At 42.4% G+C, this 19,612-nt stretch overlaps 1 protein-coding gene across 1 annotated transcript in view; it reads left to right on the top strand.

Moving 5' to 3' along the window:
• The window catches only part of DOCK1 (dedicator of cytokinesis 1), a 559,920-nt gene that overhangs the window by 330,083 nt on the left and 210,225 nt on the right, over positions 1-19,612 (top strand). The window contains exon 29 of the mRNA XM_070363418.1: positions 12,500-12,601. Within this exon, the coding sequence (XP_070219519.1) occupies positions 12,500-12,601 (102 nt within the window). The remainder of the gene's footprint in view (positions 1-12,499; positions 12,602-19,612) is intronic.

The following is a 19,612-nucleotide window of genomic DNA, read 5'->3' as shown; positions in this document are numbered from 1 at the left end:
TATTTCGTATGGAGACGGGATATCTTTACTCTTCCTTCTGTCACCGAAGAGCATTTTGTCAAGGCCAGCAAGCACTTCTACAGTGAGCAGTCCAAATAAATCAATCGTTCTTGCATTGAAGAAGAATGCGTGTGTCAGAACTTTATATACAAAAGCCTTAAAGCTCTCCATTCACTTACACTTTTGCTCCTCAAACAGTTTCCTGAGTGAATATTTCTGAGTTGGGAAGTTTGACTCCTCCTCTCTCCCTTCCCTAAATGTCTTAAAATAGCTAACCCGTTGCTTGTTTTCCTGTTATGACAGTCAATAATAATTCCTATGACTGGAAAAGAAATGCTTGCTCCTTAGACTCTGCTTGCCAGTCTGTAATAGCCGCCTTGTATAACTTTTGTGGCATTGTGTCTTAATGAATTGTTGTCGTGTCCGCCTTCTCCAGTAGTCTGTGAGTAGAAGTTTATTTTGGAGTTTGCACAGGTATGGAAATGGTGGAAAAATATTCCAGTAAAACGTGAATACCTGTCAGCTAGATCCATTCTTTATTAGCAGTCTGTCAGGTATGCGTTAACTCCGCCCTCTCTCCATTGTGTATTTGTATATCTCAAATGTAAATTTATTTCTTTACCAGTGGAAAAGTCTGTCACGGACATGGTGGCACGTTCGTCCCTCATTGTTTCTTGCATCTCCCGAGAAAGTAATTCTGCTGCATAGTTGGTAATCATATGGCATCTATAAAAATTAACAATTCTATAATATAATATCTACCCCAGATGAGGTTTCCGCATTGGCCTTCTTTAAGGGCGCAGGACAATGGCCTTATCCGATGTTGCTTTGTCTGCAGCCTCCGCCCCCCTTTTCCCCTCTTCACCCCTCCTCCGTCTCCTCTTCCTTCTCCTTTAACTTGGGGTCTGAGCCCTGTTTCTTGCTCTTCTCATCTCCTAAGTGTGTGTTGGCCAACTCTCTCTATACTCTCACTTATAAAAAGGAGTTAATCATCTTCCATACTTCTTCCCCCATCTAGGGTGAGGATGTTTTCCTCAAAGAGTTATTGCTTATTATCTCACATTTTTGGCACAGGGATCTCAGGGATGATGCGTCCTCTGTGTTCTTCACCCCCTGGGGGCACAGTCTGTAATGAGGAGAACGTGGGGGTGATAGTTTCAAATTGAGTGTCTTCATCCCCGAGGACCTTTATCCGAATCTTTTCAGTCCCATTGAGAATCCTTTCTGGAATCAACCATTACTTTAGGGATTGGAACGGATGGTTTCCTTATTTTCTGGTTCCGTCTACACATTGTGATCTGTAAGGTAAGGGTCTTACCTTTGTCTCTCTTTTCAACACTGCCTGCCTTGCCAAGACCCCTTGTCTGAGTACCAGTGTAGACTCAAAGACTTGCCGCTGTGTCGTGATCCATCGCTCCTGTCGTCCTCACTTCTGCCAGCACAGTCTCTTCCAGCATCCTCCTGGGTCCTCCTGCCTTAGTCCTTTGGCCCCAGGCCCCCGTGTGTGCTCATTCTGGGGGCACTGTGTGTACCCACCTGGCCAAGCCCCCAGACTCCGTGTTGTCAACACAGCGCCCACTCTTTGAGTGTCTGTTGAGTGTTACACTTACTAATACTTGGCAACATTTTGAATCTCCTCATCATTTCTGCCTTATCTCCCCAATTTCTTCTAGTATGTTCCAAGTGGCCCCATCACCTCCGAATCTGAGGACGCTTTGATTTCCTCAGGGCTGTGGGGAAAGGGCAATGGGACGGGCAGCTAGCCCCTACGGGGGAGTTTTCATGCCACCTGTGTTTTCTTGCACACCTGCTCAGCACGCACATTGCTCTGCAGAATTTCTTTTGGGTACCGCCCCCCTAGACTGAGTTCCACTTCCCCATTGTAGGAGATTTTGGAAATAAACCTCAAGGCATTTAGTGCTTAAAGAACTTTGAGGGCTTTTGTGGTCATGAGCAGACAAGCTATTAGTGATGGATTGTGATAGGTGGTATTTGAGCCTTATCTGCACACTGTAGATTTATATATTTATGTATAAATATTTCCTAAGAAATAACGTCTTATAAATCAGATTATCATTGCTTCTATTTTAAAATGATCTTATATTCCAAAATGTATTTTGTTCTCCTTATGATTCATTAGTTTGTTTTTTTTTTTAGCATTTTGTATGTGACAGTTTTCTCCACATCAACTCATCTAACCAATATAAATACTATTGAGCACAGCATCATTTTATGATTCATAGAGAGGAATTTCATTTCATCCAATAAAGAGTTTCAATTTTAATCTATAACTATGATGACAAGAGTGTCGTTTATGGACAAAAGAGAGTTTAAAAATGTGTAGTAAATTGATCCCCCTTCAAAGGCAAAATGCTATTAAGACTGAATTACTCTTGGTTTTACTACGGTGTGTTCACAGTTACTGTATATCGTGGGAGAAGATCTGAAAGCGCTCCAAGGTTCTGGTATTATCTGATTTACTGTTTCTGAAAACAAATATTAAATTTTCTGTAGTAATCTGACTTATGTTAGCAACAAATGAATTATATCAAGAAGTTATATACAATATATGTATATTCCTCTTTATACCACAAAGTATAATTGTGTATATATAAAATTTGATTGTAATTTATTTTTACTCTTCATAACAAATGTGAATATGTGTTTAATTTATTATGTGGAATAAGCAGCAAATAATTGTTATGGGTAATACAAGATCCAGAGAGTTCCTTTTGGTATATTTTTCCTATAAACACCTTCCTACAATTACTGCCACCGTAAAGTTGAAATTGATTTTGTTTTTAAAATTAAAGTTTTTTTCTTTATCGTGTCTGCAATGATATGAGCTGTAGCGTTCAATTTAAATTTAAAATGCAGGTTTAATTTGTTGCTAGTAGTTGAAAGGAGCTAATAGATGACATTAGTTTCATTTCTCAACCATACTATTTTTAATTTGGTATAGCGTCTTTTTACAAACATTCCTCACTCTATGGTCCTTTATAAAACAAGAGATCACAATAGTTTGGAAACTAAATGAGTAAAAATTAACTGTACTTTGGGTAGATGATTCATGGGACTGACTTTTTCTTGAAATGAGAACAGAAACAAAAGACTGCCCTCAGTTTCACCATGGATTGTATTTTGGGGAAAGATGTAGTTAAGTTCAAATGGTATGAGTGAATATTTATTTTTCCAATAACCTCAGTGTTAACAATAGTACTTGATTCAGCCTTTTTATTATGTATTATGCTTAAGCACATATTTAATTAACAAGATGTTGAATACTCTGCGAAGCACAGCAGTGACTTGTGTCTTCTGCTGTATCTCGCAAGGGCACTGTCTTCTCTTCGTCCTACACCATTGCTCTACTGCATTATCATTTCTTCCTTATGACCCCCAACCCCATCCTAAAAGGGTTAAGTGATTTCCCATGATGTCAAAATACATGAATGAAGAAACAAAGCAAAGGTGAGAAAAACTTCCTTGTATCTATTTCACAAATCTAAAGAGAAAGAATAATTTCACAAGGATCATAGAATTTGGAAGGAGTTTTCCAGATGGGTTATTATCATTTTAAATCTGAGCGTTTACAAGGGCTTGACTTGTCCTGAGAACTAGGTGTCTCCACTGTCCTCGCCTGATCAATTCCTAGGCCATGCTTGCATTTCTACTTGTGCGTTTCTTTTTTTCTTTTTGTTTTTTATAATTTTTATTTATTTTGCTGTGCCAGGTCTTAAAATCGGCATGCAGGACCTTTAGTTACAACATGTGGGATCTAGTTCCCTGACTCGGGAATGGACCCAGGCTCCCAGTATTGGGAGCTTGGAGTCTTAACCACTGGACCTCTTCTTTTGTTCTCGAATGTTTGAGAATTATTGTTCTGTCTGTAATATTCCACAATCTCACACATGTGAGTCTTGATTGTGTTTGACCCTCAGTGGGCCCTGTCATTTTGGATATGCTTGTCATTTTAGAATAATTATCTTACATTGTTTAGTTAATTAATTTATATTTAAGAATTTTGACAGCTTTGTTGTGATCTAATTTTTATGCCATAAAATTCATCTATTTAATGTAAGAATATAAGGTTTTAACTATAGGCACATGATCCACTTTAGAATATTGTTGTCACTCACAAAGGAAACCCATACCCAAAGGCAGTTGCTCTTCATTCTCTCCTTAAACTTCCAGCTCTTGGCAATCCCAAGTCTAACTTCATGTTTTTATGGGTTTGCCTGTCCTGGACACTTTCTAGAATGAAATCAGGCAAAATACAGTCATCTGTAACTAACTTGTCAATTTCTGCAAAGCAGCCAGCTGGAATTTTGATAGGAATTGGGTTGAATCTGTACCTCAATTTGGGGAGTATAGCCCTTTTAACAATATTAAGTCTTCTATTTCATGAACATGGGGTATTTTTCTATTTATTTAGGTCCTCTTTAATTTCCTTTAACAGTACCTTCTAGTTTTGGAGGTCCAAGTATTATATAATTTTGTTAAATTTATTCTTGTTTGTTTTGATGCTTTAGTGAAAGGAATTTTTCCCTTGAATTTTATTTTCAGATTATCCATTGCCAGTGTTAGAAAAACAATTGAGTTTTGTCATTTGATCCTGTATCCTATAATCTGTGAATTCATTTATTAGTTCTAATAATCCTTTAATGAGTCTTCTATCATTTTGTAAAAATACTTTTGTCTCCCCATTTTCTGTGTTCTTTCTGGAATTTCTATTGATTAAATATTGACTCCTGAATGGAGTCTCTGATGTTTTTATTCTCCACGTGTCTTGTTGTTCTGCTTTTGGAGGATTTCATTAATTGTATGTTCCCAAACTCCTATTAAGATGTTTATTTCTGCTAATACAGCTGAAACATTCCATAATCATTTCATTGTATCTGTTCCTTTTTTTTTTCTTTTTATAACATATGTTCTTGTTTTATGGATATCATCTCTTACCTAGCTGAAGATAATGATTGAATTTTCTTACGTTTTCTCAATTTTCTTTCATTCCTCTGGCTTCTGTTCTTGCTTGTTCTGGCCTCCTTTATTAATATCTGGTCGGTTTTTCTCCTGAGGACTGAAGTCACTTTCGGACCCTCTGTTCCCCCTGGATGCACAGACCTTGAAGGCTCTGGGCCTCACTGCATGAGGAGCCCATGCGGATGGGGTCCTCATGCTGTCAGAACCTTAATGGGAAGTTATTGGGTATTCTCTTGGGCTGGTCAGTTTCTCCAGAGAGGATTCTTCCAATTGCCTGTTCCAGTTTGTTACGGGGCTTAAGTGCAGGCTGCTTATCCTTGGTGTTTTGCTGGGAGCCGAGCTGAGCAGAGCAGTGTGGGGACTTAGAATAATCGGCTTCCTATCACGGGACAGTCTCAGCAAGTGGTCCTGCCCCGCTATCTCTTCTGTTTCGTCAGGAGGGTAAACATGTGGTTCCCTCCTGGGAGCGAGTCAATCCCCTTAGAGGACCTGCTGGGGTGGGCATATTGGCCAGGTTTTAAAGACATCAGGGCTTTGGATTTCCAGTTGACACATAGCCTCGCTCTCTGAGTAACTGGCAGCTCTAGTTTCCTAGACTTTCCAGGACTCTCTGCCCAGAATCAACAGGATTCCTGATAGATATCCATTCCCTTCCTGCTTCCAGCACAGCTAGTAATCGTTTCTGCATCCGCTTGTCAGCTTCCAGAATTCTCTCTCCCGTGGTTCTGTCTCTCTTCTTCTCCTGGTCTTTGTGCATTTGTGAACTTTAGAAACATTATTGTCAGTTTAGTGTGAGGAAACAGACGAGTCTGTGTTTACAGCTGTTTTTAATTTGTTATGTGGATGCCCCCATGTGTATTTTTCACAAACATCATCCCTACAGAGGCTTTGGAGGACGCTTTGGGCCAGTGAATGCCATGTTGAGATATTCTTTGTGTTATCTGTCTGGACTCCCTATGTTTCTCTCTTAAGTTTCCTTATAACAAATAGAACCTTTAAACATTTCACCATTGGCTTTCCCTCTTGAAAACAGAAAGCCTTGCACTCTCTAGGGCTTCTTATCTGTCCAAGAACTTATCTGTATGGGGATTTATTTCATATCACCCCTGCCTTTGAAAGGAAATCAACCTGTATATTCACTGAAAGGACTGATGCTGAAGCTGAAGCTCCAATACTTTGGCCCCCTGATGCGAAGAGCCATCTCTTTGGAAAAGACCTGGGAAAGATTGAAGGCAGAAGAAGTGGGTGGCAGAAGATGAGATGGTTCGATAGCATCACCGACTCAATGGACATGAATTTGAGCCAACTCCGGGGGAGAGTGGACTGAGGAGCCTGGCGTACTGCAGTCCACGGGGTCACGGAGAGTCAGATATGACTTAGCGAACAGCAACAACAATTGCCTTTGAAACAGAGCACTCGACTCTCAACCACATTCCCTTTTCCAGATCCTAGTCCTCATAATGTTGCCGTACAGTATTGATTCTTGGGCTGAAATGCTCCCCAGTATGGAAGTCACCTAGAATCCACCAAGTGATACCTCTTCCCACCTTTGCTGCAATTCTTGCCCCGTGTCCTTCAGCAGTATCATTGGAGGATTACTTTGTCTTCAACTTTTGATGGTGATTATGAAGTAGGTTTGTTTTCATTGATATATTTGAAATGAAATATGTAAATGAGAATTCCTCTTCAAAGCACTTGCTTTCATGAAAACACATTTAAAATTTTTGACACGTCATCACTGGCCACCAAGAAGTGTAATCCCCAATACAAATAGTAGATTCTCCTTTTATTCAAGCCTGCTGCCTGCCCTCCAGACCCCATGTCCCTGGAGGTCTGTCTGCAGCTCCGACAGCTTCTGCGATTTGGAGCTCCCCCAAATCCCTTGGCGTTTAGAGTACTTGGAAGAGACTTACAATTTCTGCCTGTGCTGCGGGCTCCATGCACGTGTGAGATCCAGGGGTGTATGAAGCGTTCTGGACCGTGGATGGGATTACCAAGAGCAATGTCAAGCTTTATTCTCTGAGCCTCGTGACTCAGTCCTGATGTCTTTACATAAAAGAGGTGCCCCTTCACAGCTCAAGACTGTGAATACAAATCCTTGGGATTTTCCCTTCCAATTCATGTACACGGTCTTGGACTCTAGACTAGGCAAAGAAGGCAAAGATACCATTGACAAGAACTCGCCCTAAGTGACTGTTCTTCAAAATCTGTGTTAGCAGCCTTTTGTCTCTGTACCCCGTTGCGACTTTGCACTCACTTGCCTGCCACACAGCGTCCCCTGCCCCACCAGCAGTGCTGCTTCTGCCTGTCCTCCAGTCTGTCTGTCCACCTGCTTAGAGCCCTGGTGTTCCAGATTTAAAATGGGCTGGACGAGGGCCAGAAAGAAAATTCCAGGGGGCGCACAGACGCAAGTTCAGCCCAAGGCTTGAGGAGCAGTGACCTAGTCCACGTGGGCAGAGGGAGCCCCATGAAAGAACTTTTTGAGAATAAGGGAACCCCTAAGGACACCGAGGGTCAGGGGGAGAAGATGGAGATCTCAGCTGTCTTATCTAATGACTACCTTTTTTTAGAATTTATTTTTTAATTGGGGGATAATTGCTTTCCCATGCTGTGTTGGTTTCTGCCATACAAAATGTGAATCAGCCATAAGTATACCTATGTCCCCTCCCTCTTGAGCCTCCTCCCACCCTCCCCAGAGTTTCTGCCCCATCCCACCACTGGCGGTCGCACAGAGCGCTGGGTTGAACTCCCTTTGCTACACAGCAAATTCCCGCCCGCCGTCTATTTTACATTTGGAGGGGTATGTATGTCAATGCAACTCTCAGTTCCTGTCCCACCTTTTAAAATGCTAGTATATTTTCCAGTTTTAAAGTAATCTGGACTCATCCTCCCACCCTCATCACTATGTGGTGTCTTTTCTTTGAATTGTTTCTCCTTTTGACTTTTTCCTGTGCTATATTTTTTTCTTTTGCTGAAAACTACCATGATTATGTCTGATTTTCATCTTTGAGCATTTTCTTATGCTACTTAAAACAGTTCATATTTTCATGATTATTGTTTGATGGTTACATAATATTTCATCAAAAAACTATGGTATGTTTATGTGAATTAGCAAATAAAAAATGAACTTCAGGTAAACAACAAATCATTTCTGTAGTATTATGAATGTCATGTGCAAAATTTCCAATGCAATCTTTGGGACATATTTTTCTGAGATTCAAATTGAGCTGGGCATCCTATATTTTACCTTGCAATCTTACAGAATATCATATTACTTATACAGTTCCTAGCTGTTGAACACTGAGATGTTTTCAGAGATGCAATGGACATCTTTGGGCATAAAATTTCTGATTCTGAATTACTTCTTTAGGTGGCTTGTGGGAAGTAGAATTACCCTGAGGAGATGAGTATTTTTTTCCAAGACTTTTTAAACCTATTGCCAAATCACTTTTTAAAAAGGTTATAGCAATTTATGCTCCCACCAGTGGAGTCTAAGAGTGCTCATCCCCTGTGCCCTTGCTAACATTATCATCACTTAAATACTCCTCTGCTATTTTGGCAGGCAAATAATGATATACCATTTTCATCTCTGATTGCTAATGAAGTTCACATTTTTTTGTTTGTGAGGCTTCCATGTCTTGGTTTTTAAAAGTTCTGCCTCTGCCTCCTGACTTCTCTGTCCCTATTTTGCATGGCTTTGAAGTCATAAGGAATATGTCTTGCTTTTATTTATTTGCTCATTTTTACTCAGCCACTGGGACTAGAACTCGACCCCCGGGCTCAGTTTCTAGGAGGAATTCTGTACATCACCCCCAGCCTACCTGCCCACCCACCCATTGTCTAAACTAAAAGCGTCCTATGACTTCTAAATGCATTTCCAAAAAATCAATGGCCAGGCATCGAATTGTAATTTTCTTCTGAGCCTGCAGAATAAGTTTTGTGTCACAGCTCACCCCCACTTCTGTTTCTGGTGTGTGATTGGTTTCAAATACAGCTTCCATAAATACCTGCTTTCCATCTACCCTTAGAAACCCACACTCTGCTCCAGAGGGTTCCACTGAGTTCACGTAGGCAGTCATGCTCCATGGTGTCCGCCGTGTTTCTTCTCTAAAGATGCTGGCCCCCTCACATGGGACTCCGTTCTGAGGGAAAGAGGGGGCCTTTCTGTGAAATTTGACAGGTATATTACCTCTTTCTCGGCGGGGTCCAGAATTTCTGCTTAGAAAAGCACTGAAATAGAAAGATTTGCTTCCTCTAAGCAAGACTGAACTATACAAACTGCTTTCCGTAACGTTTCCTTAGATTAAGTAGGGAGCACGTTGTACCTGTGGCCTTTTGACCTCTAACTCAGGGCGATGACCTGCCCTTGTCCTCCAATTAGTCCCCATCACAGTTAGACAAGAGGCCATTTGGCTGCCCTCTCTGTGATATTCTCATGCAAATGCAGAGCTTCCCGACCAGCCATTGAAGCCTTCCCAGGATTTGCTTTATGGAAATTGCTATGTTCTCTTCAGGGTTTCATTTTCTGCATCATGTCAGCTCCCCCAGCCTTTGCCTTGCATGGAATTTTCAGCATTGCGTGGCAGTCTGCTCCCTCAATTGAGCATGTCCACGTCACCTGTTTGAGTGTCTGGCCAGATTCTGGATGTTCTGTGTATTTCTGTTGTTTTTAAATGGATATTACTCCCTGCTCATGTTTTTTGCATTTTCAAGACTGCTCTGGGGTCTTCTTTCTACTTTGAACTTCATATTTAAAGTGCAGTACGTGGAGTCTGTTGCTCTGAATTGTACACAGCTGGCTTTGTGATTTCAGTGACTGTAATATGGGAGTCCCGATTCTTTAACCCCTTTGACCTGCAGAAAATTAATATGAACCCCTGGCAGGTGAAACTTCTCATTCTAGAAAAGCTCCTTGTCTGGGAGGGAGGCGTCCAGGTCGTGGCCAGCTGGGTCAGGGGAGAACTGGAGACACTGTCTATGGCCACCTTTTCTGCTTCCTCATGCTCTTCCCAGCTTTCTCTAATGACTGCAGAAGTTTGAGAAAGTGAATCTCTGTTTCAGGTTGGCCGTTAGCAGTGACCTCAAATTTCTCAGAAAAATAATTAAAATGCATATCTGGATGGAAAATTAGCCCAGCTCCTCAGCACCTACCTCATAGGGGGTATTCTGGATTCACAGCCGGGTTTCCTTATTTTCATCGAGAGGGGAACACTTTTGTTTATAATCTGGGAACAAGAAGAAAATCTGTGGTGTGATTGAATGAGGCCATGTTTCTAGTGGCCCTGGCATAGCGCTTGACACATGGTAATCAATCAACATGTAATATGATGAAGAGTGTTATCCAAAAGATGGCTTTCATCAGAAGTAAAGAAGATACAAAGGTGGCTTCTCTTGTGCTCAAGAAGATGCTAAACACCTACATATTACAAAAGTTCATCTTCATAAATGGATATCTTGCCATTTTACAGATCATCCCTCCAGTGGAAAACACGCATTATTTAAGCTCTTTCCCTGAACACCAACTTGGAATCTAAATTTCAGCAATTATCATCATTCACAAATAATTTACACTTCTGGGCAAATGGAACATACCATATTATCATTATTTTATTTGGCTAACTTACGTAAAGCATTTCCTGAGGACTCATGTGGAAGCATATATGTATATTACAGATATAAAATGGCTCAGAAAAAAATAGTGGACTTTGATATTTCAATTCAGAGCATGCATTCCAAATTCATACAAGAGATATTCAGGCATTCAAACATATTGTTCGTAAAAGCAGAGTTAGTAAAAGAATACAATCTGAACTCATTTAGCGAGGCAAAATTAGGGGCATGTCTCAGAGTATGTCTCATCCTGTAATTTTACCAGACTTGTACTGCTTTGATGGGAGAAAATATATGTCCTATGTTTCTTGCAATGTCATTACTTTAGGGGGAAATGTTTAAAAGCAAGGAAGGTTGTTAGGATGCTGTCAGCCATGAGCCTCAGAAATGATACAGTCCAATTAATGGCAACAGGACAGTTTACCCGCCTGTCTAGTCACTAGACCAAATTTGCCTTGGTGTGCCTGCACACACCCACAGGTGCACAGATCTGCATGTGCAAACACGTGTGCACTTCCGTTGCTCAGTGCTCTGGTCCCATCCTGTCCCGTGTCTTGATTTCCTTTGGTGGTTTCTTTTTTCCCCCTTCTTTCCTTTTCCTGCCAGCTCTGTCTGTTTTGAGAAATTCCTGTCTCTCCCACTTTACATTCTGATGAGGCCGCATTCCTCCCCACATGCTTCTCCTGGAGGAGAATTGGACCATAACTCATTGTGGAGTCACTGGCGATTGCCTCCAAATTGGCCAAGGGGGATACAGGCAGATTTGAGAAATAAAAGGCCTTTCTTTGCCACAGCCCAGGAGGAGGTGCTGCACACACACTTGGCCTGATAATAAGGGCAGCGACTTTCCAGAGAACACAAAATACAAGTGGCAGTGATTTCAATCCTGTCTCCCATTTGCACATATTTAATGCAAAAACCCTTTCAAGCTTGTTTTTTCCAGACTGGACAGTCATGTATCAGCAAGCATTTAATGGAGTCAGAGAGACAGAAACGTAGCAAAAGAGAAGATGCTGAGGCTGAAGTGACTGGTCACCTAGCTGGCCAGCCTCGCTCGTGGTGTCTCCTTGATGGGCTGTGATCCCAGACTCTTAGTTCAATTCACATCAATTCTCCTCCCCTCTGCCGACCAGAGTTTTTATTTTTTTTGTCGTGGTAGAAGTCACACACTGTTTTAACTATATTTAACTGTACAGTTCAGCGGCACTAAGCAGCTCTCACCCTCCTGCTCTACCTCTCGAATTTTTCACCTTCCTAAACTGAAACTGTCCCCACTAAACACTAACGCCCCCTCCCCACTCTGCACCCTCAAAACCCCCAGCCCCTGGTACATCTACCAATGTGCTTTCTGACTATGAATCAGACTATTCTAGATACCGCATATAAGTGGAATCAACAGTATTTTTCTGCACCTAATGTATACTTGAATGCATTTTTAAGGATTAGGATTGACATGCATACACTGCTGTGTATATTCTTTTCCACCTCCCTGATAGCTGAGTTGGAAAAGAATCCGCCTGCAATCAGGAGACCCCCGTTTGATTCCTGGGTCGGGAAGATCCTCTGGAGATGGGATAGGCTACCCACTCCGCTATTCTTGGGCTTCCCTGGTGGCTCAGCTGGTAAGGTATCCACCTGCAATGTGGAAGACTTGGGTTTGATCCCTGGGTTGGGAAAGGCTACCCACTCCAGTATTCTGGCCTGGGGAATTCCCTGGGCTGTATGGCCCACGGGGTTGCAAAGAGTCAGACACCACTGAGTGACTTTCACTTTCACATGTATAAGATAGATGGCTAATGAGAACCTACTGTTACAGCAGAGGAGAAACAGAAGAAGGGGCTGTTGGTTTACATCGACTTTTGAGTGTTGTTCTCGCATCATCTAACTGTATCTTTTGATTTGTTTGCAGGGAAATTTCGTGGCCTGTATGACAGCTATCCTGCGACAGATGGAAGACTGTCATTACGCCCGTCTGATCAAGACTTTTGGGAAGATGAGGACCGATGTGGTGGTGAGTGGGACTCTGTTCACGTAACCTTGTTTTGAGCTCAGCCTTTTAGACAAAATGCTGATAGCAGTATTTCCATCTTCAGTTTGATTTTAGACTTGCCTCCACTTGACTTCAGAAGCCCAGAGATGGTCTAGGTAAAAGTGTGTTTGTAAGAAGATAAGGGTCCTATTTAAAATGGATAACTAACAAGGACCTACTGTATAATGCATGGCTCAATATTAACAGTGTGGCAGCCTGAATGGGAGGGAGTTTGGAGAATGGATAACACATGTATATATGTGGCTGGATCCCTTCTGAAACTATCGCAACGTTGTTAATCAGCTACAACCCAACACAACACAAAAGGTTTAAAATTAAAAAGAGAGAGAGAGAAGATAAGCTTTCTGCGATAGGCTCACTCCTTGTACTGACCTGGAAAGTGACCCAGGGTATCAACCCAGAAAAATCCGTTTTCTGTTCTTTCCTCTCCCAGGCTTTAGGGTCATGGTAAATTTGGAGACGTTACCACAGAGAGCTACCATTAGCTCCTGTTTATTTATCGATTGACACTCGATAGAAGCCAAGGAGAATTTTCAGCCTTAAATTGTGCTCTGTTATTAATTAGCTTTCATCATGGAGGCTCATTAGCATTTCTGGAAATAATTCTCTAGTCATCTTCAGTGAGACTGTGATACAACTTAATCAGGAGAAGTACAATAGAGAGGAACGTATCCTTGGAGGCACCGTCCCTGACAAGCTGGCATCACAGGGCCATATGGCAGATGTCCTCTGCGAAGCCACCGCCAGCATCTCTGCAGAGTTGCCAAGTAGATGTCCACCCTCCACTCCTGTGTCTCGGAGAACCGATTCCAGTTCTGAGGCCCCTAGATTCCTACAAACCACAGGAAGCTCTGCTAGTGTTTCCAAAACAACGTTGATTGCACTTGACGTCAGCCTTATTAAGGGATGGTCAGAAGACAAGGCATTTAAGCATTTTTTCAAAGGATGAATTCTAATTAAAAAAAGCTACATCACTAATCACTGCCATTATATATGCTTATGTGTATGCATATGTATATTTAAGTTTGTATTTATCCAATACTTTGGCCACCTCATGCGAAGAGTTGACTCATTGGAAAAGACCCTGATGCTGGGAAAGATTGAGGGCAGGAGGAAAAGGGGACAACAGAGGATGAGATGGCTGGATGGCATCACTGACTCGATGGGCATGAGTTTGGGTAGACCCTGGGGGTTGGTGATGGACAGGGAGGCCTGGCATGCTGCGATTCTTGGGGTCGCAAAGAGTTGGACACGACTGAGCGACTGAACTGAACTGAATTGATGTAATATTTAATAACATAATAGATAATAATAAATAATTGGATTTAAATTTCTAAAGATACACAAATGGATTTATACCTTAAAATCATACCAATTTTCCTTCAATCAAAGTCAAGGGGAACTTGCCTGTGGTCCAGTGGTTAAGACTTCACCTTGCAATGCAAGGGGTGTGGGTTTGATCTTTAGTCGGGAAGCTAAGGTCCCACATGCCTCATGGCCAAAAAAACCAAAACACAAAATAGAAGCAATATTGTTACAAATTCAAAAAAGACTTTAAAAATGATCCACATCAGAAAAAAAAATCTTACAAAGGAATCAAGGAGCAAGAATGTGTATGTGATGATGTGTCTATATGTTTAGTTTTTGTGTAATATTAACGAGCAGTTTAATGTAGGACTCTTCTCAGGCTTTATATGTTTAGTTTTTGTGTAATATTAAGGAGCAGTGTCATGTAGGACTCTTCTCATGCATGTAACATATCACATGTGATGTTATCCTGGGATTCTTCAGCAGGCATATCATAGTGAAGTTCCATTTGCCTTGTGAAACATTTCATGCCTCCTGTTTGATCATCGGAAGGATCAGTTCAGTTCAGTTCAGTCGCACAGTCATGTCCGACTGTTGCAACCCTGTGGACTGCAGCCTGCCAGGCCTCCCTGTCCATCACCAACTCCCAGAGTTTACTCAAATTCATGTCCATCGAGTTGGTGATGCCATCCAACCATCTCATCCTCTGTTGTCCCCTTCTCCTCCCACCTTCAATCTTTCCCAGCATTAGGGTCTTTTGAAACGAGTCAGCTCTTTGCATCAGGTGGCCAAAGTATTGGAGTTTCAGCTTTAACATCAGTCCTTCCAATGAACACCCAGGACCAATCTCCTTTAGAATGGACTGGTTGGATCTCCTTGCAGTCCAAGGCACTCTCAAGAGTCTTCTCCAACACTGCAGTTCAAAAGCATCAATTCTTCGGCACTCAGCTTTCTTTATAGTCCAACTCTCACATCCATACATGACTACTGGAAAAACCATAGCCTTGACTAGACAGACCTTTGTTGGCAAAGTAATGTCTCTGCTTTTTAATATGCTGTCTAGTTTGTTCATAACTTTCCTTCCATTTAATTTCTTGACTGCAATCACCATCTGCAGTGATTTTGGAGCCCCCCAAAATAAAGTCAGCTACTGTTTCCACTGTTTCCCCATCTATTTGCCATGAAGTGATGGGACCAGATGCCATGATCTTAGTTTTCTGAATGTTCAGCTTTAAGCCAGTGGTAGCTAAATCTATATGAGCAATTTCCTAGATAATGGTTCAGGCTAAAGGATAAACTTCAGAATGAGAAGTGTTACCCATGCTGAAAACTCAGGGCTCCAATAAATCATTTGTCCTTTACAGATTAGTCACGTGATCAAAATCTTATGATTCATGCAAACTGTTAAAAATATTTAATCCAGATTATTCAAGTGTGCTGTGGATAGGGAACCTTCAGGATGTCATGAAAAAGTGATTTTACAAAATGGTGTTTAAAAATGACTGTAACATCCTGAATTCCAAGCATGTACCCTCTCTCCTTGCAGGAAGCAGATCATCAGATACTTGTTATGTGTTGTGGCCCTGATTTCCCAAGGGAGTTTATTTCTGTAGACACAGTGGTTCAGAGCATCAATTATTTGCGAACGATTTGATTTCCATTATGAAATGGCATTTGTGGTTTTGGATATCATGAATTCATACTGCAAGGATTGTAAACCTTTTTTATTGTTGTTAATCTGTCAGAACCTTCGTAAAATGGGTTCCTATCTGTTAACTATCCGTAGAGAGGATTTGACTATTTTTCTACTTGGACAACTGCTCACAAAAACGAAAGAGCATTTTGTGTTAAATAATTGGAAGTTAATCGGTACTGCGATGTGCAAAGAGCCTCAACTCTTTTCTCAAGACTACTTCCTTGTTAAAAGTGCTACCTTAGGTTTTCAAATTTAGCCCTTTTTTTTGGATGAATGAGTCATTCTCAAACAAAATTGCAGTTATGATCAACACCAAAGTCACGAGCCTCAGAACTGTTACTTTTACGGCCTCTCAGATGGCCCCTTGGACCCCCAGACCATGAGAGGATGGAACACAGCATGAAATGGAAAGTCTAAGCCAGGAAAGAAAGAGGATAGACATTTCAGCTCAAAATTGTCATAATAGAGATTGTCCCTTTAGGATGGGCAACCGTGAACGGTCTTTAAGTTCTTCTTCTGCGCTGGAGATGCGGGTCTGAAGATGCGGCTGCTGGCTGTCCTGGGTCCAAGTCACAGAGTCAGGACCACAAGTGAAGAGCTTGCTCAGCGTCCGTTGTAAGATCGAGGTGATGAGGAGTACTCTGGACCTTCCAGGGCAGACTGTTCTCATGACACGTGTCCCAGATTCTTGCCAAGTGCCCCTAAGGGAATGTCTGTGGAGTGACTGAGTAAATAAGGACTCATGCACGAACGTTGCAAGTAGAAGTGATGCTTGTCAGTTACAGGTTGGGTGAATCCAGAAGACAGGACAGGGAAGATTCAGAGAACCCGGCTACAGGGCCCTTCTCATCTCCGAGGAGGACCCGGGGAAGCCACAGTCTGCCACGCGCTCCTCCTCCTTCCTGTGGCCTCTCCCAGTCCTGTCCGCTTGCGGGGTGACCTAGGGAAGCCTGGCCAGGCAGCCCCCTGAGATCTCAGGACCCTCTTCCTGAAATGCCTCCTGTCTCCATCTGTCCAACCTCTTCTGAGAACCCCTCCTGATGCCTCCCTTGGTCTCACCTGGCAGATATCGCCTGTTACCCCTTCTTTGTTTCTTGTCTGGCCCCATCAACCACCAGCCTGTCTTGGTGTGGTCCAGGGTGACTTCTCAACTGATGGAAAGCGGTGATGATGCTCACAGGGATTATGAAAACAAGAATGTTTGCTGTGTGAGTGTCATTGCCTAGGAAGCCTTCTGCTCTTGGCCAGGCTTGGCCTTAAAGGCCCTGAGTTCCATGTGAAAATAGCCACCAAAGGGTGATTTGCAAAGCCTGTGTAGAGACTGTCATGAGTGGGCAGAAGAGCCTGGTGCTGGGCATCTGTTTCTTTATCCCTGTGACCATTCCTCGGAGATGAAATGCTGAGTCCAAGGGTGCGGAATCCTTTTACAGTGAGTTCACTCACAAGCTACTTAGTGAAGAGCAACTGTGTGAAGAAGGTGGAGGTAATGAGAGCAGCAGAGCAGATACATCTTGCTCTGAGGCCCCCAGTGTAGTAGAGAGTATCCTAGTTTACCCGGGAGTCCATCAGACAACCCACGTTACCCATGCTCCAAAAGAATGGGCGTTGCAAATCAGCCACACTGGACTGAGTCAGGTGGATGGAAGTCTTTTTAAAAAACAAAATTAAGAAATATTCTTGTTTTTATGTTTGGCTGTGTCGAGGCTTCTTTGTGGCACATGAGCTCAGTGGTTGCAAGCTTATAATTAATGGCGATGCATGGACTTATTTGCCCCTTAGTATGTGGGGTCTTTGTTCCTCGACCAGGAATCAAAGTCAGATTCTTAACCGATGGACCACCACGGAAGTCCTAAGGAAGGCTTAAAAAAAAATTATTTTTTTATGTGTCTGTGTCGGGTCTTAGCTGCCAGGGTTTTCGCTTGTGGCCCAAGGACTCTGTAGTTATGCTGCCCAGGCTCAGTAGCTGACACTGTGGGCTTAGTTCCTCCCCAGCACATGGGGTCGTAGCTCCCTGGCCAGACTGATTCCATGTGCCCTGAGGTCCCTTCCTACCGCACCACCAGGGAAGCCCTCAGGAAGGGTTGTTTTGCAAAAGAGAGGATTGTGCAATGTGTAGGAAGAGAAGAAGGAGCCCTGTAGGTGGGAGAGAAAGAAGGTGGTGGGCCTGGAGAGGCACTGGGGTTTCAAACTGCACAAGGCCCCAGAGGTCATGCTAAGCAGCTTTGTGTCTTTCTATTTCTCTGACCTCTGTTTCTATGCCATTCAGTTCAGTCACTCAGTCGTGTCCAACTCTGCAACCCCATGGACTGCACCATGCCCGGCTTCCCTGTCCATCACCAACTCCTGGATTTTGCTCAAACTCATGTCTATCAAGTCAGTGATGCTGTCCAACCATCTCATCCTCTGTCGTCCCCTTCTCCTCCTGCCCTCAATCTTTGCCAGCATCAGGGTCTTTTCCAGTGAGTCAGCTCTTCGCACCAGGTGCCCAGAGTATTGGAGCTTCAGCTTCAGCATCAGTTCTTTCAATGAGTATTCAGGGCTGATTTCCTTTAGGATTGACTGGTTGGATCTCCTTGCAGTCCAAGGGACTCTCAAGAGTGTTCTCCAACACCACACTTCAAAAGCATTCTTCAGTGCTCAGCTTTCTTTATGGTCCAACTCTCACATCCATACATGACTACAGGAAAAACCATAGCTTTGACTAGGTAGACCTTTGTTGGCAAAGTAATGTCTCTGATTTTTAATATATTGTCTAGGTTGCTCATAGCTTTTCTTCCAAGGAGCAAGCATCTTTTAATTTCATGGCTGTAGTCACTATCTGCAGTGATTTGGGAGCCCAAGAAAGTAAAGTCTATCACTGTTTCCATTGCTTCCCCATCTATCTGCCATGAAGTAATGGGATCAGATGCCATGATCTTCATTTTTTGAATGTTGAGTTTTACGCTTTTTCACTCTCCTCTTCACTTTCATCAAGAGGCTCTTTAGTTCCTTTTCACTTTCTGCCATAAGGGTGGTGTCATCTGCATATCTGAGGTTATTGATATCTCTCCTGCCAATATTGATTTCAGCTTGTGCTTCATCCAGCCGAGCATTTCACATGATGTACTCTGCATATCGTTAAATAAGCAGGGTGACAATACACAGCCTTGACATACTCCTTTCCCAATTTGGAACCAGTCTGTTGTTCCATATCTGTCTCTAATTGTTGTTTCTTGACCTGCATACAGGTTTCTCAGGAGGCAGGTCAAGTGGTCTGGTATTCTCATCTCCTTAAGAATTTTCCACAGTTTGTTGTGATCCACACAGTCAAAGGCTTTAGAATAGTCAATGAAGCAGAAGTAGATGTTTTCCTGGAATTCTCTTGCTTTTCTATGATCCACCAGATGTTGGCAATTTCATCTCTGGTTCCTCTGCCTTTTCTAGCTTGAACATCTGGAAGTTCTCTGTTCGGGTACTATTGAAGCCTGGCTGGGAGAGTTTTGAGCATTACTTTGCTAGCGTGTGAGATGAGTGCGATTGTGCAGGAGTTGGAACATTCTTTGGCATTGCCTTTCTTTGGGATTGGAATGAAAACTGACCTTTTCATTCCTGTCGCCACTGCTGAGTTTTCCAAATTTGCTGGCATATTGAGCGCACCACTTTCATAGCATCATCTTTTAGGAATCGAAATAACTCAGCTGGAATTCCATCACCTCCACTAGCTTTTTCATAGTGACACTTCCTAAGACCCATTTTACTTAACACTCCAGGATATCTGGCTCTATGTGAGTGATCATACCATCCTTGTTATCTGGGTCATTAAGATCTTTTTGTATAGTTCTTCTGTGTATTCTTGCCACCTCTTCTTAATATCTTCTGCTTCTGTTAGATCCATAGCATTTCTGTCCTTTATTGAGCCCATCTTTGCATGAAATGTTCCCTAATTTTCTTGATGAGATCTCTAGTCTTTCCCATTCTATTGTTTTCCT

Source organism: Bos mutus, chromosome 26, assembly GCF_027580195.1.
Source record: "Bos mutus isolate GX-2022 chromosome 26, NWIPB_WYAK_1.1, whole genome shotgun sequence".
Lineage (NCBI taxonomy): Eukaryota > Metazoa > Chordata > Mammalia > Artiodactyla > Bovidae > Bos > Bos mutus.
This window is presented reverse-complemented; position numbering and strand designations above follow the sequence as displayed.